Genomic DNA, 23,596 nt, shown 5'->3' with positions numbered 1-23,596 from the left:
GGATGGGAGGACCTGCGTGGTCTTGTTCTCCCACTTCCCTACGACGGCGGCGTCTTGTCTTTCCGGTGTCACCGAACGCTGTTGCTTTATGTCTTTCTGCGGCTTCCTCCCACTTCAGTCGCTCTGCTCTTATCACTCGCTCGCACACCGGACCTGACAGGCTGTCTCGCTTTGCGCTCCAGTACTTTTCGTAATTGCCTCCCTACGAACGTCACGGATTCCTCGTCCGTGTCGCAAAGAACAAATCCCCCTCCTGTCGCCTCCTTGGCTGCGGCTGCTCTCCCCCGATCCCTTTGCCACGTTCCGCGCTTGGGGCAGCTCCCGTAGCTGACGATTCCGCATGTCGGACGTGTCCCCGATCCACAAAATCCGTGTCACCTCCAGTTTCCTTCCTCCCCTTGGGGCGGCTCCGCCCGCTCATGCCCCTGTGCCCAGTGACCGGGTCACCCCAGCGAGCAATGACGTCGGCATCGAGCTTCACACGACTCCTTATTCACTACTGAGCAGCAGCTCATAGTCGAGTCTTTCATTGGACCATCAAACTCGCAGTGTTTGGCCTCCAAAGTTCAAGTTCAAGTGGGTTTTTATTGTCATTCCTCTGCACAGCTCGTATACAGTGGAACGAAATGTCGTTTCTCCGGGACCGTGGTGGTGCAACGCGGAACAGCAGGCAGAACTACATACAGTGCAAATAGACAACAGTGTGAGATGAGTGCAGGACAGCAAATATACAGAACGGCTTCACCAGCTCGCCGTCACCACCAGCTACAGCTCCTGGTCCCGGCCTGCTCCAGCACGATTGGCGTTCTGCATCGTGGACGTCGTCCACCTGTTCGCTGAGGACGCTGACTTTCCCGACGTCCATTCTGGACACCCTTCCCAGCCTTCCCACCGTAGCAGCGTCCCTGCAGCAGCGTACCCACTGGCCGCGGCATCCCGCAGAAACCAACCCCACTCAGCAGTACACAGTGTCTCCTAGCTGTAGGCCAAGGGTCTGTTTTGGATCCATCTGGGACATCGCTCTCGGGACTCTGATTGACACTAGTGCAGTCATTGGGTGGTAATGAGAACCAAGTCTGTCTTTCTCAAGAATTTTCAATGTCACCAGAAAATAAGAAGAAACCTCTGGACCAGTCAAAGAAATGTGGCATAAAATACGTTTATTTATAAGACTGTAACATGAAGTTCCAGTGATCCTGAAAACGCTTTATTTTAATTCATATGTGACAACAGACACTGAAACATTCGTCCGTCCCCCCTCAGACAATTATACGACATTTTGAACTTAGTACAAGTACTTTGGCAAGAATGTGACACTTGTGTTAGGACCGTGAGGATGAAGTGCCACCTGCGCCAGGGACACGGAGGACAGGACACAGCGAGGCTATAACTGCTTCTGTTTTGGCAAGAAGGGCTTTCCTTTGTGTTCCTTCCTTTCATCGTTGGACCTGGAGCCAGAGACTGCCTTTCTCGCCCAGCCACCCGCCCACCCGCCCAACCTCCCCCCTTTCTATCCTTGTCGTGCTCTGCAGTCGATCACCTGCTAAGGCACCAGGGCGAGCGACAGTTTGGCACACGGTGCCCATAGAGCTACATGCGAAGAGGGCTGTGACAACACACACTCCTCTAAACTGTGCAAGTTCCTTCCACAACTCAAACCCGAAAAGCATAAAATGCATCGACTAAATAAGCACAGTGTTACACGTGAAATTTCAACGACCAAAAATCCCGGAAGGACAGTGCAGTGCGGCTTGAGACGCGAAGAGCCGGCGTTTCCGACGAAGCTCTTCGAGAGCACGGAGGCTGTCACCTGGCTTCCGAAAATCGCTCGTTTGCGTCATGAGGACATACCGCGCAGGAAGCGACACGCCAGCAACACTACTATCGTTTTACAGTGTAAGCTTAAAATAAAATGTATTACACGTTTCACAGATGATAATGACCGAGAAAAACAAACGTACGAACGTGAGTCGGGAGAACTGATACGTTTTAAGGCATGAGGGTAAACCCCAAGAGGACGCAATATGCATCAACAATCTGCTACTTCAGACCACTGTTCAAACTGCACGAGGTCCTGAAGGCACCGCTTGTGCACCATGTGCACAGAAGAGCATGTTCAAAAACACAAGGTCAAGGCTGAATTCAAACAACAACATTGACAATCAATGCATCGTACCGCTTTTTCGGCCATCGTACGAAAACAAACAGGTTTCTCTCTAAATGCCAGCAAAGGCTTGAGGCGGAGAGCTGATGATGAGAGAAAAGGAATGCTGGGTAAGCTGCTGGAGGGAGATAACTGATTCAGGGAATCCCTCCCTGGGACTTCAGGGAGAGGATTTCAGCAGCAAGTTTCTGGGGGTCCAGCTGCTGCGGGAACATGCTCATGACTTTGTCGACGTGGTCAGGGCTGAAAATAGCCTGCAGCTTCTTTCGGACCTCCTCCCGCTCAGCCTCAAAAGCTGCCTGGTGCGGCAGGGTCCACCTCTCCCTATAGGGAGGCGCGTGGCCCTGCGCAAGGTGACTGGAAGTCTGATGAGGGTCCGGGAGGCTGCTGGGGGAGCCTGCCCGCAGGGCCCAGTACTCTTCCTGGTGGCTAACGGTGGCGCCTCGCTCCAATTTGCTGGGGAGGCTGAAGTGCCGACCGACTGCCGGGTACAGGTGACCGCCGTAACGTGAATAGCCGGGCAACAAGGCCGCGGTAAAATCACCGTTATGGCCACGGGCGTACTGATGAAGGCAGGCTGGCGGGACTACGCTGGAGCAAGTGCTACATGGCGGGAAGGCCTCCTGCCTCTCCACGTCGCCGCCATGTCGGTAGGGCTGTTTGGGTGAGGCAGACGAGCAGCGCCACTGGGGGACCTCGGCCCCACAGGGGTTTGAGTGGTTGTGGTTGCGCAGGCTCTCGTAGGAGCCCAGGCCAGAGTCGAGGTGTTCCCAGGAGCTGTGGAGCAGGGATGAATCCATGCCGCCGGGCGAAGGGTGCCTCGGCCACTCCGACCACGGCGACCCGCTCCAGCAGAGCGGCACATTCTCTTTGAGCTGTTGGGCTTTCCTGGGTGACCGGACGCCGTCGACGGATAGCTTCCGCTCCAGTTCCTGCTCGAGGGGCGCAGAAGATGGGAAGGGACAGGAATCTGGCTGCCCCCCCCTTTTCAGCAGCCCAGGCTTCTTGTCCTCCTTCACAGCAGAGAGCTTGGCATTCTCACGGAGTTCATCGGCCAGAGAACGCTGGGACTGGTGCGCTCGTTCCGGGTGGTAGAACTTGCACTTGATGCCGTAAGTGCACTTCTTCCCTAAATTCCACACCATTAGTCAGGATCTTACTTGTCCTCTACCTTTAAAAGCCACTTGGGCTCTGGTTTTGTCAGAAACATATAATTACTGAATAATGAAGCAAATGAAATGTGATTAAAAAGCTGTGCACACGTAAGACCGGTTCCATTTGCGTATTATCATACCCACACACAGACATTTGAATGACCTCTGGGGTCGTCAGGCTACATAATCAAATTTGTAATCGCACTTCTGCCAAAGTTTACAGGTTCATGAGATAACTATCCAGTGTAAGCAGCTGCTGGGGCAAGAGAAGTTTGCAGAGCTTGGACCCCCCATGAGGGTTTTTCCCTTGTAACTATGCAAAGAGCTCCGTTTCCTCCTTTGCCTCCTGTCTGCATCCCACATTTCCTTCTAAGGAGCATCTTGACTTCTACTGTTCAGGTTACACGTCTCTGTACGTTTTGCATTTGTATTCTGCATTAAGGACCCTGTGGGAGATTGTTGTAAATGGCACGACACAAAAATTAATTTAACGTCATTTTCTATTATTCCTCCAAGTACTCATAATTAATGTGCCGCAAAGCATGTACGGTGAACGCTACGTACCATAAGGACAAGGCTGGCGCTTTTGTTCAGACACCTGTGGTTTTTTCCTGAGGAAGTTGTCTAGGCTGGGACCGTGTCGACCCAGGGGGTCATCGGGGGGCATGAACCTGCGGAAGGACAGCAGAAGCTGTAGCAAAACTGAAGTTGCACTCTTTCTGTCTTTTCCCTGCTTTACCACATCATTCTGTTTTTTTGAGTAGAAGCTGAGCAATAGAGTGAGAAGAGATGAAATACCTCGCACCGAAACCCTACGGATAAGACATGAGGTGGCACTTGGCGGACAACGTACTGCGCTGCTTGCCTTGTCCTTTGGACCCGATGTAGAATTCCCAGTGAAGCGGCACATTCTCTATCACATTAACTGACACAGGACTTTCCATCTGTCATAAATTTACATTTATCTATTTACTCTTGACCGTATTCTGCTCTTATTTTCATCCTTTTCTCCAACATGACTTAGAGCGTTAAGGTACTTACAGTTATTTACGCATTTATGCAGCTGGGCAATTTTACTGCCGCAGTAAAGGGTAAGTACCTTGCCCAGGGGTACTACAGCTGGAGGTGGGAATCAAGCCCGCAACCTTTCGGGTCCAAAGGCAGTAACTCTACCCAGCCACCACAATACCGGGTGTCCATCAATGAGATGAATGAGACGAGATGTGACGTGGCGCGAGATGAACAATGGCCCAGGAAGAACGCTAAAGTCCCGTGGAATAATGAGCTTATGGGACTCACTTGTCATTGACAAAGGAATACATGAGCAGGCGCTCCTCGATGAAGCGTTTCCACTCAGGGCGCTCGCTCTGCAGGTCACGGTAAGTGTCATTGGACACGATGACGCCATCTGTCTCATGGGCCAGCTTGACGATGAAGCGGTCGTCATAGCAGACCACTCGCCTGCCGCCCACCCGCCGCGAAGGAGTGAAAACCACAATCTTCTTCTTCTCCAGGTTGCGCAGAATGTGCTGATCTGGAAAGGAGAATTGTGCCGCAGTTGTAAGGACACCGCAGCCGTGATCTTTTAGAATACCACCAACTCAGACTGCATTCAGGATTGTATTATGTATATATGTATGTCTTTGCATGTGCACTTTTTTCCATCCGTTCAGCTCTTATGCGCTCACACGCACGCTCACGTATCTATTCAGGGAATGACAGTGTGCCACTATGATTTAACGTGAACACCTTGCGATGTGAGAATTTGTTTCAGCTGGTTGTGCTTCACGTACTTCGCACCACCCCAACACACTATCTCTGTGAGATCAGGTAAGTGAGAGTCTGGCTCTGGCTGTGTGCGGAGAAAATAAAAGCTCCACTTCCTGGTAGGGAATTCCCCAGTAAAGCCTCCGTCTCTTCCTCCTGCTCACTGAAATGAACCTTTGGAGCGTTCCTGCCGAGCACCGGCTGCCCTGGATCCTCAGAAGGTCTGGCCCCGACGAGATAAGGATGCCATTCCGAAACCGGGCCCTTTTCGAGAACCAATTTCTCAGGAAGTCATGTGGAAAAAGCCCTTTTCCTGCTTGGAAAGACAGACCTGCAATCTGGGCTGTACAGCCCTGGTTGTGCTGTGAAAATTGAGCTAACCATAACCATGACCCTAATCCTAACCCTTTTCTTACTGTAAAAGAGATGCAAAGTTTCCTTGCAAGAAAAGGGGGTGAAAGAGAAGCGAACATTTCGGTGAACTGAGGAAACGTCACGCCCCTCACCAGTGAAATGAGAGCAGCAATGGTTCATGGACTCTATTTGCAAATGAGACAGGTGTTAAAATCTGTCATAGCGACGTGTCTTTCAGTCTTGTAACACACAGCTTACCTGAGATTGGCACATCTGGCCTGGGTTGCTCTTTTCGCCACAAGGGCACAAACACTTTTATATCAGTATGACCCCTGTCCAAGAAGTAGTTGACTGCGAGCCGAATACCTTGGCAGGAAAAGACTTCTTTGTTCCCGTGGCTGTGAACAAAGGGTGGGGTGGGGGGCAGGAGGAAGACATGGGGAAGGTATTACTAGGGATGAACGCAGTGTGAAACGCTCTCCCTTCATTTCCTTATTGGCAGCTGACTCTAGAGTGGGACAGGCTGTCGGGGGAAGTCCAGACATCATCAGGAAATATGCGGTGGCTATAGAGAGAAAAAAAATCCCCGACCTACAATCCTTCCCGTTTTGAGGCAAGCACAGACATGATCTATCTCGTGTCTATTGGCCCATGAAACACAATCAGATTCTGCAACTGATACAAAACAAAACTTAACAGCAAACTATGCGTAATGAAGGCGTATAAAGCAAGATGAGGACTGCATTTATCAGACACTTTTCTTCAAAGCAACTTACAGTGGATACTATGTAGCATTACCAGCCCACACACCTTATTCACCAAGGTGACTTACACTGGCTCACTCATCCATACACCAGTGGAACACACACACACACACACACACACACACACAACAGGGGAACCTGAATAGCATGTCTTTGGACTGTGGGAGGAAACCCATGGAAGTAACATGCGCACTCCAAAGAGACTGAACAGAAATTGAACCCATGTCCTCTTGCACCACCCACACGCTGTGAGACAGTAGCAGTACGTGCTGTGCCACCGTGGCATCTGTATTGTCGTATGTTCATATAATTTTCAAAGAGGGTTAGCATCGGAGATCCTAGTTGTCCTATCCGGCGAAACGTCTGTATGCAGCTGGGGACTGACGTCATACAGAGCGACAGAAACATATTCGATATCGTGCTACATAATGCTGGGTGCTGGAACGATGCACTAACATTGTGACAGTATATCTGTGAAGTTTTGCACACATATTCTTTTCCAGAATCAAGAATAGCAACAGTCTAAGCCACAGAAATATGAGCGACAAATTGTTATTCATCACTGAGACCAAAATTCAAATCCGCTGTTTTATTTCCCCGTATTCTCTGTCCGTACATATAGATAGTTTATGTTTTTTATTTATTTATTTTTTTAATTATTTCTTTATTTATTCTTCTGTTGTATAATCCGCGAATACAATTGGTATATATACTGGGTTTTAACGTAACTTATGACATACTCTTAATACTGCATTTTCTGGAGCTGCACTAAAGATTTTCACTCTTCTCTACATGTTATGTTGACGATGATGTGACAATAAAGCTTGATTGATTGATTGATTGATTTAGCATCCACATTTGACCAGGATGTACAAAGTGCAGTACAGTGGTTTACAACACTGCTGGTGGGAGACACATGAAAGGCTGTGCTGTTCCAGGTCATGTTGTGCACAGTTAGCATCAATGGCACAATGGCACGCTGGCACAGCAAATAGTGCTGCTGTCTCGCAACACCTGCGTGGTGTGAGAGGACAGGGGTTCGATCCCTGTTCAGTCTGTTAGGAGTGTGCGTGTTCCCCCTGTGTCTGTGTGGGTTTCTTCCCACAGTCCAAAGAAGATGCTGTTTAGGTTCCCCCACAGTGTGTGTGTGTGTGTGTGTGTGTGTGTGTGTGTGTGTGTGTGTGTGTGTGTGTGTGTGTGTGTGTGTGTGTGTGTGTGTGTGTGTGTGTTCGTTCCACTGATGTATGGATGAGTGACCCAGTGTAAGTCACCATGGTGAATAAGGTGTGTGGGCTCATAACACTAAATAGACTTCATGGGAAGTTGCTTTGGAGAAAAGAGTGTGATAAATACGTGGCCTTTAATGTTCTTCCTAATATTACAGTATTACAGCAGTGTGATAAAAAGAGCCCCGGCTTCATGAGCGGATAATCAGGTAAATACTTTCTTATTAAAAAAGTATTTCTTATTTCTCTACCACTGAGGCCTCGAACCCCGTGACTACTGGTGAAAGCAGAAGTTTAATGGATTATGTGGTGCGGCATTTTTGTCGTCTTCTTTAAAGATACAGTGTAAGGGAGGTCACCGGACATTCGAATGGGTCTCTTTCCGACGAACCACCTTACGGTTCGGCTGCCTTGCTAATAAAGGCGGGAACAACGGCTCACGGCGAGACCTACGGCTGGCGAGCGTCTGGAGGTTGGTGCGGCGCTTTATTCTCGTACCTACATCTGCGAGCGCCGTCTTCTGCCGAGGCCCATCAGACAGAGTCCACAAGAGAGCAGCGTCACACGCTCCTAATTTGCCCAGAAGCGCGAGACCCGAGAAGCTGTAACGTGACATCGTGTAAAGGCTGTGCCGATGGCTCTGGAAGTTTCCATCAAACTGTCCTCTCGTCGTACTTGCTGAAGCACGGTGGATTTCGGACTCACTCGGGAGAGTCAGCGCGTGCTTTGGGATCATGTTCTAAGCAAAACAATGAGCTAATAAATCTTATATCTATTAACTAAAAGGCAAAGTTGGCTTTCTGGTTCGTTTTTAAAAAGTTTTGCATATGAAGAGACTGGAGGAAATGCTCCGCGATACACCCTGCATGCACGACTCGCGCTCGCGAAGCCAGTTGTGCCCTGTGAACACACAGGTGTTCAGGGTCCCTTCCAGCAGCAGGACACGAGTGTTTTCCTTTTAATTTTTCTACCGCCGTTCAAATTTTCATAGAGACACAGCTTTTCAACATTTCCTAGCGTTCCCTCAGCCACACTCGAATCCATCTTTGGCAGGTGGTTTTTCGAGGGAAAAAACTGATATCTAAATGACAGGTTTTCCATTATGATAAAATTAGGACGGAAAAAAAACCCCAACATTTTCAATACCCGAATGACGGAATTATTTCCACGCACAACTCATGCGATGAATTAAAACGAGGTGTTTCGTAATTTTCACACGAAATCACGACGCATATGTTTCTTAACGAGGTGGATTTCCACGACAATTACGAGCATGCGTTACGCAAGAAATATCGTACCCGTGTGCTGTTATACAAGAACATTTGTTTTCCTTAATGCTGAGCTTCACAGGGAGCCACGGAGAAGCAGCCACATCAACGTTCCTTGGCAAGTTGCGCTGAACCAGCTGCGAGACAGAGACGTGACCCCTGGCCCAAGTTTGCGTGTCTCAACGATGAGCTCAGCTCAGACTTGCACGGACGTGGAGAGAGACTTGCTAAAAATAAATACGAGGGGAATGAAGGCGATAAGGGGAGGCAGAACGAGTGGGCGAGGAGCCAGATGGGGTGGGGTGCGAAGGCTCGACGGCATACACGCCTTGTGCACGTGCGCACCTGCACAAAGCATTCGCAGCAACGAGAGACCGAAGCAGGGCTACAGCTACCGGGGCCGGAGGGAGAGACGAGGACTCGGAAGGACGCCCGTAAGGACAAGTCCTCGGGACAGAGGGACCCACCGGCTATCAGAGTACTGTACTGAGCAGACACAGTGCCTGCACCTCTTGCTGCACTCTCACTCATGAGGAATGTGTAAGCCAAGAATGGAGAGGCTAAAGTTAAAACATAAAACGGCGAAAGGTAATTCATCTCCATTCGTTCCAATCATTTCCTGCATTTTCCCCATTAAGGTCAAGAATGTGGTGACGCCTTAACTCTATAGGTGGCATCTACATTCACACGGGGATCGCTTTGACTGCCAAATCAGTTCCGTGGCTCCTCATCCAAATTTATTTCTTGTAGCTCACTGGAAACTCTTGGTAAAACCATGTACATTTACATTTACTTATCAGACGCTTTTGTCCACAGCGACTTCCAACGAACTCTACGTAGTGTTATTTAGCCCACACGCTTTATTCACCGCGGTGACTTACGCTGCTAGATACACTACGTACACCGGGTCACTCATCCATACATCAGTGGAACACACACACACACACACACACACACACACACACACACACACACACACACACTATGGGGGAACCTGAACAGCATGTCTTTGGACTGTGGGAGGAAACCAGAGCAGCCAGAGGAAACCCACACAGACACGGGGAAAACATGCAAACTCCACACAGACTGAGCGGGGATCGAACCCATGTCCTCTCGCACCACCACCATGGCAGTACCGCCATGCCGTGCATAGCTCGTTAAGACAGATATGCGTGCTGTAAGTGCTATACACATCACGGACACAAACTCCAAGCAACACGACCAAACAGAATCTCTCCATCATTCGTTATGAACGAACACGTGATTTAAAAGCTTCAGCCCATGAAAATTTTGATCATGTTTTCAAACTTCCTGGTAGAAGTCATTTCATGCAGCGACTTCCTTCCTTCCCGTTATCGACAAGCTCCTGAAATCTCCCCACACGTAACATTTCTCTCCTTGAATCAAACAGACGAGGAAAAAAATGCCAGTACAAGAGAGCTCCCTTATCACCTAACAATCCAGAACATTGTGTTAAGTCAAACCGCCTTTTTACATTGATTTACTTTAGGCCTTAAACTACGTACTGTGATTTACCAGCTTATACAGGATCATAGGTTTGATTGTTATTTCAGAGTAACTATGACATGGGATTCACCAAGAAGAATTTCCCTCTGGGATTCATAAAGTGTTTGTCGTTCGTTCATCCATTCATCCATTCATTCATTCATTCATACTGGGCCCTTGAGAACAAGGTGCAACTTTTTCCAGTACATTACCTGCTGTCCCAGAGTAGTAGAATGTTATATTCCAGCTGTTAAGAGTAAGTGTGTTCACTGTGTACAAACATATGTTACACACACACACACACACACACACACAGACAAACGGCAGGGAATTTTAGCCAAGTTTACACAAGGTGTATTACTGCCGTGGAGACATACGATCTATTTTACGATTTATTTATTAAAATCTGCACAATCTTTGCACAGACAAAACTAAATGGAAGATTAAGACACATCTCTATGCCTTTTAAACTTCCCGCACATGTTCTGAAGGCACAAAAGCCTTTCTTCACGCGCGCTGGGTGTAAGAAGGCTTTTCAGACACACGTCTTTTACATTCACATCTGTTCGGCAGCACGTCTTAGCGCTACTTGTCCAGAGTTTGTGGCAGTGGAGACAAACAAGAACTTTTTATATGCAAAAGAGCAGTGTATTTCCGGGGCAATTAAAACACACAAGGTGATAAAAGTAAGTTCCAGAAGGTTAGTGGCATCATTAGAAAAAGGGCTGCGCAGTCCTGGCAGACACAGGAGAAGCCTTGAAGGTTCGCTGGAACCTAACGGTGGAAACGGCTTCAGCGGCAGCCACGACCCCGGGGTGAACGAAATCGAGCGCAGTTCAGGGTTATTAGAGCCCCAAACACTTCATATACTCGTAAAAATACGGAAAAGAGCGACAAGGTCACTTTTGCTCCTTTTGCCCATATATTTCGCCAAAGTAATTGAAGATCCCTGCTGAGATGTAAAACTGAGACGTCTTCAGCCGAAAGCCTTCAGACTCACAGAAATCGTTCACTACTGGAAGAGACTGGAGGGGAGACTGGAAGGGAGACTCGACGGGAGACCGGAGGGGAGACTCGACACCTCGCTCGAGGCCAATTTCCTCCTACTTGCCAGCCTGCTCTATGACGCTGGCCACTCACCTCATGGCTACGTTGCTTCCATCAATCACTATGGGCCTCAGCAGGTTCTCCTGCTCTTCCTCGCCCTCCTGGGATGGAGGCATCGTCGCAGACAGGCTCGCGGGGGTCTTGGCCGAGCTCCCCCCTCGTGGGACCAACACCGGCACCGGGGCGCCGGGAGACGGCCCCCTGTCGGCGGCGACGCCGCTCCGCACCAGCTCGCCCAGCACCGCGTTGGTGTCGGCGGCCAGGCCCAGCTTGAGCAGGACGGCCCGCACCTCTCTGACGGAGTAGCCCAACTTCAGGAAGAAGTCCACCCGTAGCTGGAACTCCTCGTCAGCGTCCGGCTGCCCCGGGCCCCCCATCGGGCCCCCCATCGGGCCCCCCACCGGGGCCGGAGCCTCGCCCGGGACCGTGTTCCAGCAGCCGGAGTCCATTGCGTCGCAGAAGGCGGGTGGGGATGTCGGTACACCTCCGATGGCCAGCATGTGCTCCTCGCTCACAGACGTGTCAGAGGTGCTGGAGGCTCATAGAGCTGGGCAGGATGTGGGGGGGCGCAGCAAGGGGCAGGAAAATAGCTAATGTACAACCAGGCTCGCGTTTGGTCGCAGGTCAGCATCGAACTTGAGCGGTTTTCAGCCTCGCTGCGCTGTGCCGTGTCCGCTCATGCCTGCATTATAGAGAAAAGCAAACATTGCTATTGTTACTGATAGAAAAGGTCAAGTTTTGAATCCTTATCTATTCAATTAGAAGGGAAATGAACATTCATTCTTCTGATGACAAAAGCATGACTTGATTCCCAAAGAGTAAAGACTCATCAGAGCTTTTCCTGGCCAAGTATGTAGGACTTATTGTCCCATGAAGGTCATAATAAACATAAAATATTAGAGTAACAGTGCCGAGCGCTGGACTGAACTCCCTTGTGCTGTTTGTACATAATGTGCTGCATGATCTCATTATGAGCACGTTAAAATATGCAATATATGAGCAAAATGCCCTTTATCAAAGGGCCCTTTGTCTACAGGCTAATGGAAAGTTATTTTAAAGTCCCACCATTGTGTACAGTAGGCCCAAATACTGTAAAATGTAGCAAATCAGCAATCAGTGCGGTTTACATGGAAGGAATAACCGTTTACAGGAGCTGTAATGAAACGAAGAAACAAAACACAGTACATCCACCTTTTTAGTGTGGAAACTCTTCTAACACTTAAATACATTTCTCTTATATCGACTGGGGGTCATTTTCCTTTGGAAAATCCTTTATCTGCTACAGAAGATCCAAACCAAAGCAGGTAAATCAAAGTAAAGCAAAGCAAAGTAAAGACACTGCAAACGATACTAAGAAATATTATAAGTATCAGTCAGTGAGTGAGGGTGGGTGCGCACAGAGACACACACACACACACACACGCACACACACCTTTCAAAAGGCCACTGACTCTTTGGAACAGCAGTGAACTTCTGGAAAAGTCCATGTGTTCTGTGCGCAGCTACGCCGGGCGACACTTGAGCGCAAGGAAGGACTGTGTACCGTACCGTATTCTACCATGATACTGTACCCTACTGTAGTGTGCCGTACACTGTTTCCCTGCGGTAAAAGGAGGTACGGACGGAGGTGAAAAGACACAGAATGAAGCGGTGCGACACAAAGTATCTCAGCAGTTCGCTAAGTTCTTGGCTCGAGGCCAACGATCGTATCGGATCGGAACCCTTTTCTTTTGCGAACCTAGAATACTAGGTAGGTTCTGCTATCATGTGAAACAACACGAGTTCGATGGATGCCGCCGGCGGAAAACACACACAGAGAGAGAGAGAGAGAGAGAGAGAGAGAAGCGCTCGGTCGGTGGAAACGCGTCACTCTCTCTCTCTCTCTCTCCGACAGAGACGGATTCACGGAACAAAAAAAATACTCGTACCAACAAGCACCACCAAGTTCTTCCCGCACATGATCATGAAGAACAGCGCCGAATCCACACGGATTCCGAACCGGTACAAGTTACAACTCGTACTCTTACCGTCACTGTCGCCGTCGCCGTCGCCGTCGCCCCTCGTCACCTGTCCTGTCCGATCGATCGCTGCTCGTCCCGCTGCGCCACACCTTTATACTGGGACTACCTGCGCTGTGCAGAGTGACGTCACCGCGCGAGTGCCAGGAAGTGGGGTTGGCAAAGAGCGCGTGCCTCTCACTCTCAGTCTCAGTGCAGGATCGTGCCATGTGCTCTCTTCCTGGTGTCGGGTAAAGCGGGGTAAAGCGGGGTAAGGCACGCCGAGGCACGGTAAGGTCGGGTAAAGCAGGGTACTGCAGGCAGGGTAAGGCAAGATAAGGTAAGGTACAGCAGCAGAGTGCCAACTTACGGCTACTATAACAGATATTGTAACAACAGGTAAATGGACTCTTACTCTATATAATCATTAACTAGTATAATACAGTGTTCAAAGTTGTTAAAAACTAATAAATATGCTATAAATACAAAATACATTTACATGTGTTCATTCATCACGCTTTTCTCCAACTACAACGTTACATCTAATAGAAAATACAATGTGCTCCTTACATGAGAGGGAAGAGACACTTAGATGCAGACGTGTGATTCTTAAATGCAAGTTACTTTGTTTCTTTCCACCATATGAATCGGTGTTCATCGCACGAGTGGCTGCATAACGCTTGATGATCCGAATATCGACGATTCCTGATCACCTTCCTAGTAATACTACATTTTTAAATATATATAAACACGTTTATGTTACGTTACAGGAGTAGCTGCGTGAAGGTTTATTCGTCGTTTAACAGGTATGATCTCAAAGTTATGGTGCATGAACATTTACACCTTACACGAGCTTAAGAGATGATGGGAGAAGCGAGTCCGGAAGAGGTGAGTTTTCAGACCTTGTTCAAACGTAGACAGAGATTCAGCAGTTCTGAGTGGGAGGGGGAGGTCGTTCCACCACGGTGGAGCCAGAACCAAGAACCTTTGTTTTTTACTAAAGCTCTCGCAGTGATTCCTCGCCCCGTTCATTCCACCGCGTCGCTCATATGGGAACCCAAAAGGGACTTTTCGATCACTTCCCAATACAAGGTACATACGAGGTGTAGCAAGGTGTCAGCAACCCTCAGAGTGTCCACCGTGTCCCCAAATATTTGTGGGAAGCTTCACTTAGCGCTGTGGCTGCTATTTTGGTCACCCTTTGCTTAAGTTTGAAAAACACTTCCGATTCCACTGTGTTTCAAACATTCATTAGTGAAATGTATCGATATGTCTGTGAGGAACAGCCCCAGAGACCCCCAGTGGCCCCCAGAGACCCCCAGAGGACCTTGCTTAGAGACACCTGAGTAAAGCAAACACCTGATTTGATGACAGTCTAAGGCATCATTTTGTACCTGAGGATGTGCCGGTAAATTGAATTCTCACAGGAGAAACTCTTAATTGCAATTTCTTTAAAACATGGAGAAAATTGCCTGCCTGGGCTGTACGTGTGTAGGTTCAAATCCAGCTTAGTCTGTATGGTGTTTGCATGGTCAGTGTGGGTTTCTCCTGGAGGCTCAAGTTTCATAGCACAGTCAAAAGACGTGTACTTCAGGTGAGTGTGTGTGTGTGTGTGTGTGTGTGTGTGTGTGTGTGTGTGTGTGTGTGGATACCCTCCCATGAATGGATGGCCCATCCAGGGGGTATCCCTCCCACATGATATCTTTCAGTCGGTATCCTTTCCATTGTAGACGTCACAAAAACACTTTCTTGGTTCTGAAAGGGTCTCCTCTTCTCTCCCAGTAGAGGAGATGCTACAGCAGACCAGTACATTCAGCAATATCACTCCACTTTTACAAAAGATAAAGCAAAAACATAGTAAAATAATGTCTAGTAACCAAGAAAAAAGGAAGTAATTTATTCTAAGTTATTCTCTCCTTTTATGGATACTTTTTACCATGAATTGTGAAGATGAACCATGTTTATCCATAGACTGCTGTGTCTGCAAGGCTCCTTTACCAGATGAGTGGTTTCCTTGTGCGAAGAGAGTAAAACCAGGGTTGTCTGAGTATGTTTTCCAAGGACAGTGCCAATGAGGTATGCAAAGAGGGCCATTCCTTGTTTTTCACGAGGTGTAATTACAGGCTATGACTGACAAGCCACAACAAAAGTTCTGCTCCAGATTTGCATAAAGTAGAGGCATATTGACAAACTCTAAATACCAGATGAAATCTCAAAAGTGCATGTAAATCCTGACAGTAGTATGACTGAAGTCCCCAGTCATGCCAGATATCCAGTTTGTGTGTTCATGAGCAGTGGGTGTGGTGACACGTTCCGCCAAACAAGTAGATCTACGCCAGCGGCTGCGCTCGCTGCTGGCACACCCCACACTGAGCTCTGCGAAGGAAGCACGTGCAGCACGAAGTGTGCGACATGGTGAGCTCAGCAGGTGTCTTGGGTCACATCCTGTTTAAGTTCCACACGCACACACACACACACATTTTCTGAACCGCTTGTCCCATTCGGGGTCACGGGGAGCCAGAGCCTAACCTGGCAACGCAGGGCATAAGGTCGGAGGGGGAGGGGACACACCCAGGATGGAACGCCGGTCCATCGCAAGGCACCCCAAGCGGGACTCGAACCCCAGACCCACTGGAAAGCAGGACCCGGTCCAACCCACTGCACCACTGCACCACCGCACCCCCCAAGTTCCCTGCATCCAAGCAATAACCTGTGTCAAACAGTTTGTTTCATAACATTGAGATGCTCACTGTAATATACAGCTATAAACTGTAATTGATGACATTTATAAACCATATAACATCTGGGGAAAGAAATGTGGACGACAGTGACATGCAAAAAAATAGAAGGATATGATTGAAATGATGATTCAAATGAAGAAAAGCAGTGAGTGAAAAAAAGTGCTGTGAAATAGCCAGTATATTCAGAGTTAAAGCCACAGCAGGTGAGCACAGTAAAGACTGAGGATTAGCCCAATTCTAATAATTTTAGGAACGTACTCTGGTGGTCAGTGGTGATACGCTGGTGATCGTGTTCATTATTTCCGACCTTTTTCAGTTCCTTGTCAATTCGGTGTGGAGCTATTTGTGTCATGGGGCTTTTGGACTAAGCGGCTGTACTTTGAAAATTGCGTCAAAGTGCATTTGAGTTGTAAATCACTTTGGAGAAAAGCATCTGCTAAATTAATGAATTTAAAAGTTCTTGTAAATGAGTTGTTGCTACGTGTGAAATTCGACTCCGCGGCACTGACCCGAAGCCTAAAAGGCCCAACGATGTAGACGGGATGGTGGACGATAAATAGAAGGAAGGTACAGAATGCAGTTTCCTGGTACAGCTGCAAACTGGTGTACTGTTTCATAGAATATTATGGTGATTATAGGACGAGTGCAGAAAACGAGAGTCATCAGAAGTGCAAACGGAAAGGAGACCTGCAGGAAGTAGACAAAGCGAGAGATGATTATGACTCTTGGTCCTGAACGAGTGTGTCTGACCTTTTGCTTTTGTGGTCAATGGTCCAGTTTACCTTGCTCTTCTTGGCTCTCTTGCCTTCTCTCTCTTGTGCCAGTGCAGTTGTGCACCGACTTGAATTCCATGCTTGGCAGCAGGATGTCAGAAATGACAACGTCTGCTTGCATAGCAGGAAAAGTGTCACCGGAACATCCTCCTGTCACATTTTCTGACAATGAAGGCACCACGGAAGAATGTGCTTTTATGCTTATTGTTACCCTGACGTGCTGATCGTGACACCATAGATGTTTTACAAAAATGGGATGACAAAGGGTGTAAAATACTATCAAGCTCCTTAGGTTTCACAGGGGGAAGCGACTACTGGAATGTTTCTCTAACAGACTGCCCGTGACAGTAAGGAAAGTGTGAGTTAATTCAACGTGCCTGGAAATGTTGCCATTGAACTCCAGTCCAGCACCTATTATTCCTGTAATTCCAGGAACCTTCGTGCCTTTATAACGAGGGACTAATGCTGCTGCCTGAAATGGTGTTAGTTCTTATGGAATAGTTACTATTCCAGTAATGTAACGACATTTTCCCGATCGATAACCGTCACGTTGTCGTGGTGGTCGGGAATGTGCGCCGCCGTGACCCGCGGGACTACGCTGTCTGGAGTAAGACTCCTTCGGGTTCAACCTTGTCAGGAAGACCGGTGGTTCGCAGTGAGACGAGGAGCAGTGAACCTCACGCTGGGCAGCAGCGGCATGGGTCGGTGTTGACGGCGGAGGATCGCATTTCAGCGACACCGGCAACAACAGCAACGTTAACTGCGTGGAAGAAAGGCCTGGCAATCTACTTCTGTATCCCGCGACGGAAACTACGGATAGTAACGGGCATTTGGACAACTATCCATAGAGCCGCCGTGAGTCGACGTCGACTCGACGGGGGGCTGGAATGCAGGTTCTGGAGGAAAGGGGGTCCTTAGCCCGAGGGCATTGTTTTCTCATATTATGGCGTTCGCACAAGTGTTTGAGATGAAGGCTGCTTGCGCGTCCTTTTTCGCCCCATCCAAACCCACGTTTCTGTGTGCCGCAGCACTAATTTATATGATCGTTTGGTGTCTCACCCATACCGTTGCAAGGCAGCAGTGGTGTTAAGTTATGCAAATTTCCATGGCTCGTAATTGTAATTGCATCAGTATTTGTATACAAGTTGCATGTAACCCAACCTGGAAACCATCTGTCATTTATTACCTGTCCGGAGAGAGTTTGTTCCTGAGGAGCTTCAAAGGACGTCAGCAGGAAATGTACATGATGTAAAACAGAGTTCTGCCCACAATAAGGACGTCTACTGGGAAAATTCTGTACTAAGTGGAACATGTGACTGTTATGCTCCTTGCAATAAAGAAGAGATGAAACCCTTTCTAGGGAACAAAAGCTCGCTGAGAAGACGACACACTCATCTGCGACGCTTAATTCTGCCAACAAGCAAGTCCTGCTGTCACGCTACAGAAGGTCGCAAGGTCCCAGTCTCAGTGGACATAAAGCCCAGTTCCGAGCGTCAGGTGGGAGCTAAAGAGCCGACATGTGGCTGCGGATTCCCGATCGCCCCTCAGACGGGTTGCCCGCGATTACGTTTTGCCTAGAGACCCTTAGTCTCGAGCACTTACCTTCCCCAAGTCGTGTCCGGTGCGTTCCCGCCGTCCCAGTGAGTTCGCGACACTTCCTGTCTTTGTGTGACCGTGACAGCCATGTATTTCACACTGTGTCCCTGCACAATAAATCTTCTCAAGTTTAACAGTTAAGATTCAGCCTGTGCCTTACTGTGATTTCAGCCCATGGCCAAAGTTGTTGGACACCTCTGCTTTAGGCAGTGTCTCCTGCATCAAATTACATTTGTGAAGAAGCAGGGACCTCTGTTGGCCAGCAGCTGTTTATACGGGATTTGCTAACTATGCTGCCCTGGTGTCTGCTGTATTACACGCTTGTTCGCACACGACAGTCGATCACGCACGAAGTCACGTGCGCATCGTTGTGAGTCATCTGACTATCATTCGTCATAAACCGGGTGAAGTTCAACTTACCTAAGAGCGTCAAGAAGAAAACCCTTACACAAGTGTGAAAATAAGTGTCATTCTCATTGTAAAGAACCTCCAGGGTAACTAAGTACCGTACTGCCACTGCCCCCCCGCTGCCTCCCTGTCGTCTGAGACAGTTCTAGATTCATTTAAATGTTTGAATTTGAAGCCATCTCTCAAGAAACCGATCCTGAATTGTTCTCTTCTCAGCAACTTTACTCCACGTTCTGATCCCCCCCCCCAGAGTCCGAGAAAAGGAGGTTGCGGAACAGCTCCCGTTATATCCAGACGGGAACAATCTGTTTAAAGAATGTCAGTCTGGTTCTCGTTCCCGGAAAGTGCCGGTTCAGAGCTGCACACAGGAGCCCGCAGTCCACAGGACCATCGTGGAGAAGTTTCTGCTTGACTGCACCTGTTGCCATGGAATGTGTGCTTCCTCTGGAAATCATTACTGATGGCAAAGTCCCTCTTTATATGCGACGACTTGCAGGTACGCATCCACGGGTCGGGATCGACTCGTCTTTCTTCTTAATAGCCGAATATATCCTGCAGCAAAATTGAATTTTCCATCTCGGTTCTGCGCTGCCACTGATGGCTGAAACCGACCGAGGGACTTTAAAAGCACCGCACTCACTGTGACACAAACCGTGGGACCATTTGTATGACACACATCCCTGCAGAAGAGTAGCATATTTCCGTATCCATATGTCAGCATATTTAATTTGTGTTTCAAATATGGCGAGAGGGTAAGGGAAGCCAGAGACTCTCTTCTACCTTCCACAGAAATAGATGTCATCTGAAGCTCAGGAGCTCTTTTCAGACGTGTCCTCCTTCGATACCCCTGACCAGCTCTTGTGTTTTGTGGCAAATCCACAGGGTTACAAGCACGTCTGCACCGCGGCGTTTAGTCCACATTTTGCATTTTCAGAGCTTTCTGCCACAAATTTGCCGTCATTTGCCACGTCAGGAAAGGACAGCTGTGGTCATTATAAAGGACGGGAAACAGCAGTCGTTGTTAGTGCAGAGAAAGAGCTGCGCGAGGATTCAGAATCGCATCGAGTGTCAATGTTCACACTGCTTAAGGCAGCACAAACAAGCGAGAGGAAGAGGTAGGTGTGTGTTGTGCGGCTCTTGTTTAACGACGCCTCCGCGCCAGTCCGCACCGTCCCCCTTAGCGCCCATGTCCCGATCCCCTTCATTCCTAGTCCCGGTTCTTCGTTCCCGACTTCCGACCGTTCGCCTCGTCTCCCGACTACGTCCACGGATCCCCGTTCCCAGTCTGAACGCTGATCAACTGACTCTTCGCCCGTCCCCGACAACGAGAACTCGCCCGACCCCTCGGTTCCCGATAAACGATCCTGCACTCGGGTCCAGCCGTCCCCACGTCCTCAGTTCCGCATGACAGCATCCGCACGAAGTGCTGTGCCAGGCCTCATTCTGTCGAGAGGACATGTTCCCGGATGGGACCAAATGCTCAACAAACATGTGCTGTATGTTTAACAATTAAAAAAAAACTGAAAATAAGAAAGGAGAAGAAAAAACCCGACACACATACATGCAGCAACTCATGTAATTTGTACTGTGTCCTGAGACAAACTGACGGGGCTCAAGAATCACGCGTCTGCATCCGAACCTGCACCCTGCTCTCGGACATGCGAAGGAAAGTGCTGGCAACACCAAGCGTGGCATGTGTTTCACGGACGCTCGCGACATAGCCAGGACGGGCTCTCCGCAAAGCAGCAGGTCTCGTTCGTTTGGCAGAACCCGGGAGCCACATTCTGCGAACCACCTGTAACGCTCAGTGCAAAGCGGAAGACGATCTGCTCACATCGCAAAGTCTGTGTTCTGCTGCTAACACTTTATGTAGGAGAAAATTGTGCCGGACAGAGCCGCTCCAAATCAGACAACAAGTGACTCCAATTACCCCTTTATTAAGCTGATAAAGGGCAATTACTGTTAAATACCCAAGATTGCACATGTCATTATTTTCCACAGCAAGGAAATGATATAAAGGCAATGCCAGTGTCATTGCACGCTCAAGCTCTGTTTATGTGCTGCTGGAACTGACAACAGGATCTGATCAATTCGAATATCAAAAAGGGGAAAAAATGAAGGCTTTCGGAAGGGCGTGTGCTTTTTCACAATGTTGTAGGTACGGTAATTAGCAGTCCGTCGATGAGCTCACAGCACACAATGTCACGGGTAGGAAAGCCGCAGTGTTACGAGAATATCGTTGTGCAGCGCAGTGGAGCCAGACATGCTGTCACCCAGCCCATGTAGGGTTCACCTGCACTTGGCCTCCCCTGTCTGAGCAGTGGCTGAGATGGATGGCAGCTGTCAATGTGGGCCCAAGAGCTCAGCCAAGCCTGCTAATATGATGTGTGGTGTCCTCCTTCTCCACTCTCCATGCACATGACCTACCTGTGTTCAGTGGAGTGGCACTGTCCTCAGGCACTCATCATCACCGGCGCGAGAATGTGGGGCACCGTTTGCCCGGCAGCCGGCTTGCCGTGAAGGTCCGGTCGACGTGCTCAAGTTATTAGTGTTGCTTTGCTGACTGTTTATTACACAGCCCACCATGGTTTATTCATGAACCCACCAGGGACTCTAGGAAGGAGAAGGAGGAGGACCTCTCCCAAAAGTGTCACCTGCTGCACACAAACAGAGATGAGTTTCAGCAGCACGCAAACACAACCAGTAAGGGACCCACTGTGTGTGTGTGTGTGTGTGTGTGCATATATATATATATATATATATGTATTATAAGTGTAATATAGCAATAGCATCATTCTTACAAATATTGGGTCCCTTACTTAACACTGATTGTTTTATTGCAAGACAAAAGTAATTGTCACTGAAAATGGAAAGCAGGTTTCCATGAAGCCAGTAGCCTTATGTTATCATGAATAGACCATCGCTTGTGAGTGAAGCTTCCTTGTTGGTCTTTCCTACTACCATGGGCTGCCATCCTCAAGGCTGTATTCTGTGGAATTTGCAGCTGGTCAGCTGGTCTTAATTTTTGCACAGTTTTGCTATGTAAGTGCTCTACATCCCACCACTGACATCAACGAGCCAACTCCTGTGCAGGCAGTTGGATTTCTTTTTGAAGGCAGTGACCCCAACGACACAACCAAAGGGCTAAAGCATGCTGTGCAGGCTTTCGGTTTGCCGTAATAAATCAAAAAAAAAAACGTGAACTTGACCTCAGCAGTGAATATTGGGAATTGTGTTCGATGCAAAACAAAATAAAATGGCAAATTGCTATTGAAACCACAGTAAGGTACCACACAGTGGGTCATACACAACATGATCCACAATCAACACTAATGCTGTATAATAATATGAAAGTTGAAGGACACTGTTTCAAGAATGGGGAAATATTGTGAAGCTGCCATCACATTATGACAGATTATACGTTATTCTAAAATGCAACCAACCAACGTCAACAAGTGCTTGTCGCGGCGAGATGGAGCCGATCCCGGAAACACGGGGTGCAAGGCTGAAGGGGGAGGGGAAACACCCTGGGTGGGATGCCAGTCCATCGCAGGACACCCCAAGTGGAACTCGAGCCCCCGACCCGCCACGCAACGGGCGCCGGCCAAACCCGCCACGCCACCACACCCCCTTGTTCTATAATCGTAGAACGAAAATTAAGTGATAGAAAAGCAGCGATACAGTGGACCATTTTTATTGCTAACCATTGTTGTTCTAACCCTTAACCATTTTTGCTCTGCTGTCTGCTTCCCAATTGTAATAGTTTACACGGAATATACCCTAATTCATTACGGAGAGTGAAACAAAATATGCAATTCTTAGGTAGAGCAGGCAAACTGCAACACTTATGGGGGCGAATTTTGTTGAAAATATTAAGAGTGTTATAAATATTGTAGTGCAGGAATGATTGGAAGTGTCATGAAAAGTAGAGAAAAACGCGACAGCTCCTTTGCCCACCTGCTCTACTGACCACCCACTTCTCTGACACTCTGCTCTTTTTGCCATTTGTTCTGTGATTTGTTCTGACATTGAAGCAAGAGGACGGGGCGATATTGAGGAAGGGTTGAGAAGACAGCCAGAGGGTGACATCCCAGGGCTACAAGGATGAGTAATGAGGGGCAATTAGGAACGCAGCTGCTCAGGGAGTCTACGAGAAAGCTCTTGCTCTGCAAGGAGGAACCCCGCATTTCAGTTTGCTAAAAATGAGATGGGATGGCGACTGGGCGAGGAAGGGCACGCAGGGAATACCTGAATGCTACATGTTTTATTGGCAAAATGGCTCAATTTTTCCTACTCTGGCCTTATGATTTATGACAGCCTTTCCGCAGCTGTCTATAAGGAGGTGGCTACAGATACTCTTTTCTCAGCAGCACATCGTGAAGTCTGCTATTATGATTTTATTATAGCACTTTAATACAATATTGCACCCATTACAGGTAGCTAAATCATATAGTCACTTCCTTCAGGAGACCTTCACTTAGTGGAACTGATTTCTGTCCTTTTTATTGGCTCCTGCTTCTGTGATGTATTGGATGTTAAAGGGTAAACTCTGATGTCCCTCTGTTGTAATCCCGAGAGAGTAAAAAAAGTGACTGTTTCCTTTGTGCTGTGTCTTCCTGGGAGCTCATCCACACATACAAGTCTGTGTGCTTCTTTAGCCCTTTTCTTTTACCACTGTGTCACCTGCTGCATGAGTACACCATTTTTTTGTGAGACAAGACCAATTATATGCATTTACATTTACATTTATTCATTTAGCAGATGCTTTTGT

General features: G+C 48.3%; 1 protein-coding gene across 2 annotated transcripts; it reads right to left on the bottom strand.

Moving 5' to 3' along the window:
* Nucleotides 1–759: 759 nt before the first annotated feature.
* On the bottom strand, nt 760–20,378 carry zc3h12aa (zinc finger CCCH-type containing 12Aa). 2 transcript variants are annotated; one of them, XM_018741366.2, is made up of 7 exons: nt 18,424–20,378; nt 13,338–13,621; nt 11,344–11,992; nt 5,698–5,837; nt 4,618–4,852; nt 3,883–3,989; nt 760–3,293 (listed from the first exon to the last, which is right to left on the bottom strand). In XM_018741366.2, exons 3-7 carry the CDS (start codon nt 11,808–11,810, stop codon nt 2,302–2,304), a joined length of 1,941 nt encoding a protein of 646 aa, XP_018596882.2. In that variant the 5' UTR covers nt 11,811–11,992; nt 13,338–13,621; nt 18,424–20,378; the 3' UTR covers nt 760–2,301. The 2 variants fall into 2 exon arrangements, with proteins under 2 accessions (XP_018596882.2, XP_029102106.1); XM_029246273.1 differs by having other exon boundaries at nt 13,338–13,548.
* Between the last annotated feature and the right edge of the window lie 3,218 nt (nt 20,379–23,596).

Source organism: Scleropages formosus, chromosome 19 (genome assembly GCF_900964775.1).
Source record: "Scleropages formosus chromosome 19, fSclFor1.1, whole genome shotgun sequence".
Classification (NCBI taxonomy): Eukaryota; Metazoa; Chordata; class Actinopteri; order Osteoglossiformes; family Osteoglossidae; genus Scleropages; species Scleropages formosus.
The sequence above is the reverse complement of the archived record's forward strand: the minus strand, read 5'-3'. Positions and strand labels throughout refer to the sequence as shown.